Source organism: Pseudorca crassidens, chromosome 2, assembly GCF_039906515.1.
Source record: "Pseudorca crassidens isolate mPseCra1 chromosome 2, mPseCra1.hap1, whole genome shotgun sequence".
Lineage (NCBI taxonomy): Eukaryota > Metazoa > Chordata > Mammalia > Artiodactyla > Delphinidae > Pseudorca > Pseudorca crassidens.
This window is the reverse complement of record NC_090297.1, coordinates 87941431-87953501: the sequence shown is the minus strand read 5'-3', so window position 1 is coordinate 87953501 and position 12071 is coordinate 87941431. Positions and strand designations below refer to the sequence as shown.

General features: G+C 38.1%; 1 protein-coding gene across 5 annotated transcripts in view; it reads right to left on the bottom strand.

The window, feature by feature from the left end:
• TRMT13 (tRNA methyltransferase 13 homolog) overlaps positions 1–12071 on the bottom strand; it is a 25399-nt gene extending 13328 nt beyond the window's left edge. For 4 of the 5 annotated variants that reach the window (XM_067727026.1, XM_067727028.1, XM_067727029.1 and 1 more), the window contains exons 1-3: positions 11925–12071; positions 7813–7859; positions 7659–7725 (exon numbers count right to left, since the gene is read on the bottom strand). In XM_067727026.1, the coding sequence (XP_067583127.1) occupies positions 7659–7725; positions 7813–7859; positions 11925–12071 (261 nt within the window). Of the gene's footprint in view, positions 1–7658; positions 7726–7812; positions 7860–11699; positions 11838–11924 lie in introns of those variants that run through there. The other variant, XM_067727027.1, reaches the window with a different exon arrangement.

Below are 12071 nucleotides of genomic sequence, written 5' to 3'. Positions count from 1 at the left end.
GAGACCCTAGGTAAGGATCTAGATTAGCATTGTCCAATAGCACTTTCTGCAACAATGAAAATGTTCTACATTTACCCTGGCCAACTTGGTAGCTATTAGCCTTGAAATACGGCTAGTGTGACTGAGGAACTGGATTTTCAATTTTATTTAATTTCAATTGACTCAAATTTTAATAGTTACATAGCCATAGTTAATGGCTAGTGGCTACCATATTAGACCACGTAGATATAGATGAATGAAACAGCACAATTTTTACAAATTCTGTTTTGAAAGTGAAAACAACTCCTGGGACATTATGCATAGCAATGGGCTTTAGTTACGCAGATAGGAGAAAGGTAACATGTGGATTGTATGCTGCTACCTTTACCTATATGGGTAATAACGGAAACCAGTGATTAAGTGGAACAGGTGAAGAAAGCAGGTATTAGAATATTTTGTTGGATGACTGGCAAAACTATAAGAGAAAATTAACTACAACTATTAGTAAACAAACGAGTGATAAGATTTTACCTGGGTTTCATGTTATACATAGTGTACTAAACACTGTTCTGCATTTCTTTCCTCTTATCTCGTCATCCCACTACTTTTCTCCCCTTCCTTTCCACTGTGTCCCAGCATGCAATGGAATCTGTGCAGGGGTATTCCTTTTTTTTTTTTTTTTTTTGCCCATGCCATGTGGATTGTGGGATCTTAGTTCCCCAACCAGGGATTGAACCCAGTCCACTGGCCATGAAAGCACGAGTCCTAACCACTGGACCACCAGGAAATTCACAGGGGTATTCCATTTTTAATAAATTCATTTCTTCTCTCAAACTGTTTCCAGAACACGTATTCAACCTGCTTGCTTTAACTAAAGCCTGACATTTAGGTAAGGAAGATAACCTCCATGCATACCTGAAAGTAAAGGCAACATTCTTTCTTCTTACTGAGGGGCTAACTGGGGTAGTCATCACTTTTCTTCTACATGTTTTTTTCTTTCTCTTTTTTTTTTAATTGGAGTATAATTGCTTTACAATGTTGTGTTTCTGCCATACAAGGAAGTGAATCAGCTCTATGTATACCTATATCTCCTCCCTCTTGTATATCCCTCCGACACCCCCCCCCATCCCACCCATCTAGGTCGTCACAGAGCACCAAGCTGAGTTTCCTGTGCTTTATTAGCATGTTCCCACTAGCTATCTATTTTACGCATGGTAGTGTATGTACGTCAATCCTAATCTCCCAATTCGTCCCACTCTCCCCTTCCTCCCCTGTGTCCACATGTCCATTCTCTACGTCTATGTCTCTATTCCTGCCCTGCAAGTAGGTTCATCTGTACCATTTTTCTAGATTCCACATATATGAGTTAGTATACGATATTTGTTTTTCTCTTTCTGGCTTACTTCATTCTGTATGACAGACTCTAGGTCTGTCCACATCTCTACAAATGACCCACTTTCATTCCTTTTTATGGCTGAGTAATATTCCATTGTATATATGTACCACATCTTCTTTATCCATTCACCATTACACATTTAGGTTGTTTCCGTGTCCTGGCTATTGTAAATAGTGCTGCAATGAACATTGGGGTGCGTGTGTCCTTTTGAGTTATGGTTTTCTCAGGGTATATGCCCAGTAGTGGGATTGCTGAGTCATATGGTAGTTCTATTTTTAGTTTTTTAAGGACCCTCCATACTGTTCTCTACAGTGGCTGTATCAATTTACATTCCCACCAGCAGTGCAAGAGGGTTCCCTTTTCTCCACACCCTCTCCAGCATTTATTATTTATAGATTTTTTTGATGATGGCCCTTCTGACTAGTGTGAAGTGATACCTCATTGTAGTTTTGATTTGCATTTCTCTAATAATTAGTGATGTTGAGCATCCTTTCATGTGCCCCTTGGCCATCTACATGTCCTCCTTGGAAAGATGTCTATTTAAGTCTTCTGCCCATTTTTTGATTGGGTTGCTTGTTTTTTTGGTATTGAGCTCCATGAGCTGCTTATATATTCTGGAGATTAATCTTTTGTCTGTTGCTTCAATTGCAAATATTTTCTCCCATTCTGAGGGTTGTCTTTTTGCCTTGTTTATGGTTTCCTTTGCTGTGAAAAAGCTTTTAAGTTTAATTAGGTCCCATTTGTTTGTTTTTATTTTCATTACTCTAGGAGGTGGATCCAAAAAGATACTGCTGAGATTTACGTCAAAGAGTGTTCTTCCTATGTTTTCCTCTAAGAGTTTTATAGTATCCAGTCTTACATTTAGGCCTTTAATCCATTTTGAGTTTACTTTTGTGTATGGTGCTAGGGAGTGTTCTAATTTCACTCTTTTACATGTAGCTGTCCAGTTTTCCCACCACCACTTATTGAAGAGGCTGTCTTTTCTCCATTGCATGTTCTTGCCTCCTTTGTCATAAATTAGGTGACCATGTGTGTGTGGGTTTATCTCTGGGCTTTCTATCCTGTACCACTGATCTATATTTCTGTTTTTGTGCCAGTACCATACTGTCTTGATTACTGTAGATTTTTGGTATAGTTTGAAGTCGGGGAGCCTGATTCCTCTGGCTCCATTTTTCTTTCTCAAGATTGCTTTGGCTATTCAGGGTCTTTCCATACAAATTGTAAAATTTTTTGTCCTAATTCTGTGAAAAATGCCATTGGTAATTTGATAGGGATTGCACTGAATCTGTAGATTGCTTTGAGTAGTAGAGTCATTTTCACAATGTTGATTCTTCCAGTCCAGGAGCATGGTATATCTCTCCATCTGTTTATGTCATCTTTGACTTCTTTCATCAGCGTTTTATAGTTTTCTGAGTACAGGTCTTTCGCCTCCTTATGTAGGTTTATTGCTAGGTATTTTATTCCTTTTGATGAGATGGTAAATGAGATTGTTTCCTTAATTTCTTCCAAGACTGAACCAGGAAGAATTAGAAAATATTAGCAGACCTATCACAAGTAATGAAATTGAAACTGTAATTAAAAATCTTCCAACAAACAAGTCCAGAACCAGATGGCTTCACAGGTGAATTCTATCAAACATTTACAGAAGAGCTAACACTTATCCTTCTCAAACTTTTCCAAAAAATTGCAGAGGAAGGAACACTCCCAAATTCATTCTGTGAGGCCACCATAACCCCGATAGCAAAACCAGACAAAGATATCACACAAAAAAGAAAATTACATTGATGAACATAGATGCAAAAATCCACAACAAAATACTAGCAAACAGAATCCAACAACACATTGAAAGGATCATACACTATGATCAAGTGGGATTTGACCCAGGAATGCAAGAGTTCTTCAATATACGCAAATCAATCAATGTGATGCACCATATTAACGAGCTGAAGAATAAAAAGCATATGATCATCTCAATAGATGCAGAAAAAGCTTTTGACAAAATTCAACACCCATTTATGATAAAAACTCTCCAGAAAGTGGGCACAGAGGGAACCTACCTCAACATAATAAAGGCCATATATGACAAACCCAAAGCAAACATCATTCTCAATGGTGAAAAACTGAAAGCATTTCCACTAAGATCAGGAACAAGACAAGGATGTCCACTCTTGCCGCTCTTATTCAACATAGTTTTGGAAGTCCTAGCCACAGCAATCAGAGAAGAAAAGGAAATAAAAGGAATACAAATTGGAAAAGAAGAAGTAAAACTGTCACTGTTCGCCGATGACATGATATATACATAGTATACAAAGAAAATCCTACAGATGCCACCAGAAAACTACTAGAACTAATCAATGAATTTGGTAAGGTTGCAGGATACAAAATTAATGCACAGAAATCTCTGGCATTCCTATGCACTAACAATGAAAGGTCAGAAAGAGAAATTAAGGAAACAATCTTCTACACATCTTTATGTAAAAATATTTTTCTTTTTAAACTTATGCCATTTGTCCTACTAGTTCTCACTTGGGAGGCATCTGGAAATGTATGGGGATATTTTGTTCTCAAAATGACTGAGAGGTGTTATTGGGAGACAATTATCTACAGGTCTCTCAATTTTCTGTAAGTCTTATAAGCAAAGGCATTGACCCCCCTCTATTCTAGACTATCTTTGCAAGGACATTTGTATACCAATCAATCTTGGAAGATAGAAGTAGTGTCTCCTTCTAGAGCAGTGGCAGGCCTGCTTATTGTACAATACAATAAAGAAATGTCTACTTATGGAACAAAGGTGAGGCAGGTTTCCTTACTGCTCATTTAAAAAGATGTATTTCCTAAGCTTGGCCTTCTTCAGCTATGACACAAGCTGTGCACAAACATGTGCAGCATCCACCAAGACCACTTCAACTTGAGGGCACTTAGGGAACAAAGGGAGTTGATGCAGACAAGAAGCTCACATTGCTTGCTGTGCAGCGAGTAATAAAGCCCTTTGTCTCTGACCCAGGAGTCTCATATCTTCTTCCAGCATCCACAATCCTATGGTAGGCTAACTTGTTAGCTTGAAAATAAGATTAAATTTCAAATCCTTCATACTTCTTGACAAGGGCCTTTGTCATCTTCCACTCAGAAGCCAGGAATTCTAAAAACAGGGATGCTCTCAAGTGCACAGGATAGGACTGTCCCACTCGAAATGCCAAAAGCCCCCACTGAGAAACAGTGGGCTGTTAAACATCTTCTAATTCTCCCAGCAGTTGTCAACTATCAATCTGTTGGTCATTATCCAATATTCATTAAGAACTTTGACACCAAGCTGTTCTTTCCACTAAGTTCAGCCAATTTGACTATGTTTTCAAGGCATCCAACAAACAGCTCTGCTTGACCTTTTTAATTCTAATGACCTTTGCTCCACTTTGGCAAACTACTTTCAGGGGGCCTCTAGATTCTGGTGTTACTATGAACCATTTAACCTCTGAAACCTTAAACTTCATTAGCCCATTCTCTGACTATAACTTTGTACTATGTTAGTACAAAGTATAGTGATTCTCTTGTTCCTAATCATATTCTTTCACCTTTTAAAGAGTTTCACCTTTTAAAGAGTCTATTTTTTTCTCAGCTAATTTCTGGCTTCCCTTTCATGCCACCCAGTCTGGACACTCAGTACCATTGTTATCATTATCTTTCACAATCTGGTTCTCTGTCAAACCCACCCTTACAAAACCGAATGCCTGCATTAATATGACGTTTTTTGGGGGTTTTTTTGTCTTTTTTTTTTTGCGGTACGCGGGTCTCTCACTGTTGTGGCCTCTCCCATTGTGGAGCACAGGCTCCGGACGCGCAGGCTCAGCAGCCATGGCTCACGGGCCTAGCCGCTCCACGGCATGCGGGATCTTCCCGGACCGGGGCACGAACCCATGTCCCCTGCGTCGGCAGGCAGACTCGCAACCACTGCGCCACCAGGAAAGCCCTAATATGACTTTTAACTCCCAATAGTTTGAAAGTTAAAACTGCTGAACACTGCTGAAGCAAAGCTCCTCAGTCATTTGGACTGGTGCCAGTTCAAATTCAGTATCTCCATCAGTCTGACTCTCAAAGATGCCTAGCAATTATTCTGCATAACTCTAATTCTAAACTTTTACCTCTCTCCTCAAATCTCCTACTATACCATCACCTCCCTTAATCACCTTATCTCTTACTTCAGCAAGGAAGTGTAGCTATCAAATGACATCTTTCTCAATTAACCTCCTGTCAGCTCAAATTTACCTGAACTGATATCCATCTTATACTACTTCCCATCTACGTAAGTGGAAGAGCTATTTCTTCCCTTCGACCTCTATTTTGTACCCTATTTCTGCCTGCTTCCTGGGGAGCCTCACACTAACAGTGATGCCCTCTTCTATTTCCAACTTCTTCTTCTCTACTGGCTCATTACTCTAAGCATACAAATAAAACTCTTTTCTCCCATTTTATCTATCTATCTATCTATCATTTATTTAAATTCATTTTTTGGCCACACCGCACGGCACATGGTATCTTAGTTACCTGACCAGGGATCGAACCCATGCCCCCTGTATTAGAAGCGTGGAGTCTTAACCACTGGACTGCCAGGGAAGTCCCTCCCATTTTAAAACACACTCCTTCTGTCCTACCTTCCTCTCTGACTGCTATTCTACCTCTCAAGTTCCATTCATAGACTAGTTTCTTAAAAGAATAGTTGACACTTAAGATTTCTACTGCCTTGTCTTCCATTTACTCATATATCATTTCAGTCTGATTTCTGCCCACTCCATTCTATTTAACATGCATTTTGCTAAACTCTTTGATCTTTAACAACTGCCATATAGCCAACCCAACGGATTCTTTTCTGTCCCTACCTTACTTGACTCCACTGTGATGCTAGACACAGCTGATCACTCGTTTCTTTTAGGTGTCAGTGTCACCTAGAGCTCTGTCCTTGGTCTCATGCTCTAATTCCTGTCTACCTCTCATCTTCTATTCAGCTCTCCCCTTGTATTTCATACTTGTCATGTGAGTTACCCATGTTTTCTTCCTTGTCTGGATGACTCTCCTTTGACCTTTAGGTCTCATCTTATGACATTCCTTCAGAAAAGCCTCCTTGACTCCTTTCCCATCTCTCTAAACCCCTATGTCCTCCCCCAAAAGGGTTAGGCTCTTCTCCTTTATTCTTCCATAGCACTCTGTAATTAATCTATTTTAACACATATAATATTGTATTTTCTATCCCTTCCACTAGATTTTCATGTTATTTTAAGCAGGGTGCTTGGTACAATGTCTGGCGTAAGTGCTCAATTAATATCTATTGAATAAACAAGTCCCCCAACTTCCCCCCAGTTCTAACTAATCTCTTACCCTGGGTAACTTAAAAATCCAAAGCTTCACCTATGATCTGTATGTATTTGACTTCTGAATCTTTATTACTCGCCCAACCCCTCTACTGAGTTTCGGACTCACATATCCAACTCCGAATTTCCAATCAGTCAACAACTTTTATTGATTCTGCTACATAAATAATTCTTGCATTTATCTATATTCTTTCCATCCTCTTTAATTCAGTCTCTTATCATGTCCTACCTGGATTGCAGCAATGCCCCCCTCACTAGACCTTCTGATTGCAAGCCATCCTCCCACATTGCTCTAAGAGATAAATCTGACCCCACCATTTCCTCACTTGCAATCTTTCAATGGTTCCCTGTATCTTTTAGAATAAGTACAAGTTCCTTGAAAACCTCAAGTGGTTTCTCAATTTCTGCCTCTGCACATATAGTTCTTTCCACTTAGAAAGATTCTTCTTTCTTTTCTTTGCCAAATCAAGACTTAGCTCAAGTGTTATTCCCTCTGGGAAGCCTTTCTTGACCCCTTGGATTTAATTTTAATGCAAGTATGTGCTCTTATCACATGTGTACTTACTTCTTTCATTGAACTTATTAAATAATGCCCATTATTTACAAGTTACTTACCAGTCTCAAGTAATTTCCATGAAGGCTGGGATCATATTTTATTGAAATGAATTTAGTAGGCACTAAGTAAATATTTTTGAATAACTAAACTGTGGAATTATTCTCTGAATACCACTCTTCTTGCATAAAATTCTGTTATCTCAATTAGGAGTCTAAGTGGATTCACAATCTGATGTCTTATATACACTCAAATGTATTTGCCATATTTAAGCCTCCTTGTTAAAAATTCACATTTGTAATCTACTAAGTATATATAAACATTACATACCACACATTTCACCATTCAGTTTTACTGATCAAACACTTACAGGTTTTGGCTTCTCTCTTGAGTTACATTTTTTCAAATGTTTTGCTAGTTGATCTTCATATACTGTGCTAAATTTAAAGAGAAAATTATTTAAAATAAGACTGTGATAATCACTGTTTCCAGCACAGAAAAACCCTTCTCTGACCCATACTTACTGTTTTGGATCTAAAGGACACAGGATTCTTTTCCGAGCATTTTCTTCCTAATTAAAAAAAAAAAAAAGGCATATTTATTTGAATAAAATATCAAGATACTAGATACAACTTCAGTGTAATCATAAGCTTATGCTATCCCAAAACAAGGTAAGGAAACCTTACAAGGACATTAACAAAACACTGGCAAAATCAGGTCATAGAGTTTAACAACAAAAATCTCCAGTGTCATGTGATATCACCTCATACCTGTCAGAATGGCTATCATCAAAAAGAACACAAATAACAAATGTTGACAAGCATGTGGAGAAAAGGGAACCCTCCTACACTGTTGGTGGGAATGTAAATTGGTGCAGCGGAAAACAGTAGGGAGGAATGTCAAAAAACTAAAAACAGAACTACCTCATGACCCAGCAATTCCATTCCTGGGTACAGATCCAAAAAAACCAAAAACACTAATTCGAAAAGATACATGTACCCCAATGTTCAAGGCAGCATTATTTACAATTGCCAAGATATGGAAGCAACCTAAGTGTCCATCAACAGATGAATAGATCAAGATGTGGTATATATATATACATATATATACACAAACACACACACACACACACACACACACACACACACACACATATACACACAGTGGAATACTATTCAGCCATAAAAAGAATGGAATTTTGCCATTTGCAACAAAATGGATAGACTTGGAGGGTTTTATAGTAAGTGAAATAAGTCAGACAGGGAAGACAAATACTGTAGGATATCACTTATATGTGGAATCTAAAAAAATACAACAAACTGGTTAATATAACAAAAAAAGAAACAGACTTACAGATATAGAGAACAAACTAGTGGTTACCGGGGGGAGAGGGAAGGGGGAAGGGGCAGTACAGGGGTAGAGGATTAAGAGGTACAAACTGCTACGTATAAAATAAATAAGCTACAAAGATATATTGTACAACAAAGGGAATATAGCCAATATTTTATAATCATTATAAATGGAGTATAACCTTTAAAAATTGTGAATCACTGTATTGTACACCTGTAACATATAACACTGTACATCAACTACACTTCAATTAAAAAAACACCTTTGGTGTAGCTCGTTTATGTATATCTGAGCAAATAATGCTTTGGACAACCAGGGTCTATAGCTTCAAACACGTTATAGAAAAGGCCTACATATGGAATTTTGAATCTATGACAGCACTGACTATAATATACACTATTATTTTAGGTATTACTAAGAAAGGAAAAATGTTGCCAATTTAAATTATAACATGTCATTGATTTTAAGAAGCATTCGAATTTCAGAGATGTTAAAATGTGAAAAAAAAAGTAAAAAAAAAGTATCTCAGAAACAAAGAAAGACAGATCTTCCTCAACTTATGATGGAATTACAACCTGATAAACCCATCATAAGTTGACATATCTTAAGTCAATAATGCATTTAATACACCTAGCCTACTGAACATCGTAGCATAGCCTAGTCTACCTTAAATGTGATCAGAACACTTATATTAGACTACAGTTGGGCAAAATCATCTAACAGCCTATTTCATAATAAAGTGTTGAATATCTCATGTAATTTATTGAATACTGTACTGAAAGTGAAAAACAGATGGTTGTATGGGTACAGAATGGTAGTAAGCATATTACTTGTTTACCCTCATGATAACGTGGCTGACTTGAAGCCCTGGCTCCCTGCCACTGCCCAGCAGTGCATATCGCTAGCCCCGGAAAAGATGAAAATTCAAAATTCAAAGTACACTCTCTACTGAATGCCTACCGCTCTTCCAACATCATAAATCCAAAAAAATCATAAGTCGAACCATTCATTGTAAGTTGGGGACTGTCTATATGGTATTTTAACCATTTGGTATGTGGCCTTACTCTACTAGCTTTGCAACTTTTTAGTATAGAAGAGTTACATCCTGTTCGTTTCTAAGTTACACGGATTTAACTACATATACTCAGGGAAAAAAAAAGGAATTAATAGTGTTGGCAAGTCTACCCAACACTGACATGAATCTGTATGTAACAGGATAGCATAACAGTTAAAACCAAAGGTCAGCCAGACTACCTAGGTATGACTCCCAGTTCTATCTATCAGGCTCCTAACTATCAGCTCCTAACTCTACAATCTGAGGTAGTCTTACTGCCTCATCTGAAAGATGAGAATAATATATCTTACCTCCTAAGGGTTGTAAAAATTAAGTGAGCTAATAGGTTAAAAAAACAAAACAAAACTGCTTAGCATGGTGCTGTTCATACAGTAAATGCTAAGTGTTCACGATTAGCATTAAGAATTCCTTTTTCAGTTTATTTCAGTTCTGATCTGCCTCCCAGCATATTCATGAAACTATGTACACAGAATTTCATGAACATGCTAAGAGACTTTTCAGTATCTTTTGAAAATATAGTACATTATTCTTCCCTATTTGCTGACTTGAAAGTCTAACCTCCATGAAAGAGAAGACTCTATACTAACCTCCCAAAGCTTAATGATAGAGTAGGGGAGAAAAGCACTTTTAACATTTATTATTTGGGTTTACAAACAGGGCTTCTCAACCTTGGCACTACTGATATTTCAGGTTGGATAATTCTTTTTCGTCCTGTCCATTGTAGGATGTTTAGCAGAATCTCTGGCCTCTCTCCACTAGAAGCAAGAAACACTCTTCAGTTGTGACAACCAATATGTCTTCAAACATTGTCTGGGGGTGCTAAATCAGCCCCATTTAAGAACCACTGGGTAAAACTGAGTACAAGTGATCTCAGCCATATATGACACTTAAGAAAAAAAAAGACGGAAACAATACATCCAATTATAACATAAATTACAGATTCAGTAGGATGCCCAAAATTGAAAACCAAATCATAGTCATGGAAACTGTTTCCACTTAGTGTTTTGCAGTCTTTTTTCAAGGGATTAATAACATGATGTCATTCCTCTCCAGGAATATGGATCACCCTGTAAGGATCTATTCATATTCTACCACTGTCACCGTCTGCAGTCACCTCTGGGTGTCTGATTAAGGTGAAGTGTAAGGCCTTAGAGTGAGAACAAAATCCTCCTCCTATCAGAAAGTTCATTTTTCAATCAGGGGATGTTTGCTGGTGCTCTCAAAACCAGCCAATACAACAGAGAGTGTACTTCAAAGAGTTCCCATAAATCACAGGTCACTCACATTCCAAAACAAGAATAAGCTTGTTTCAGTACACTTCACCCTAGGCAAATATTAGCCAAATCAAAATATGAACTAGAGCTATAGCTATGAGGGACAGTAGGAGATGAAGGGGTTCTGGGGTTATCTGTACTGGATAGTGCCTAGAAGGATAAACCATCTAACAAAGAAAAATAATGTAAATAATACTGGACATTCAGAAGGCATAAAATCAGATGCTTGTCTCTTTGGTTTAATCTTTCTAAAACCTATTAAACATGCTCTTTTTCTATTAGCATTTTATTGTTCTTGATTTTTAAATTTCCTATCATATATATCCTAAAGAAACACACATACTAAAAATATGTTGTTTGACAATACAATCATAAGTATAATTGAACAAAAACTGTACACTTTCTGTTCTCAATTTTAAAAGGAGAGTCAATTCTTACATGTTTTTAAATCTTTCCTTCCCCTTTTCAGCAAAGTAGTTATTAGTTGCTTTCAAAAGACCGTACGTCTAAATAAAAAATTTAAAAAGTTTCTCTCAACCGCATTGACAAGAAGTTATTATCACTCACGGAACAATGAAAACACAATTAGTGAAACCTTGGGATGCTTCTTTGATCACTCTTCTTTCTAAACCACCATTTCCCATCAGGAAGGCGGAGAGTGAGCGGAGGGCAAGAAGCGGTAGTCTGCCGTAAAACTAAAATCTAGCATTACCATGAGTTGGTATCAAGATAAACGGGTCACTGCTGGCGCTTTACTTAGTACAAGAAAACACTGCACTTCACTACGGCTCATCATCTCTCCCTAGGGAGGCCAGGACTGCGTTTATCACAGGAAAAGCTGGAAAATCCAGGGGACTGAAGCAGAAATCTGTCAGAGGGGAGGTGCCGGACCAGGAAACTTATTTCCGACTCTCGAGAGGGTAAGGCGATACCAGACCTCCGCGGCTCCAGCGTGTTCACCACAGAACCTTTTTCCTGCTGCCACCACCATCCTGCAGAAGCGCTTCTTCTTTTCCACATAGTAGCCACATCGCCCCTCTGCTGGAAAGCCAGTTCCGTGCGGCGTCGGCGCAGAAGCCGCCAT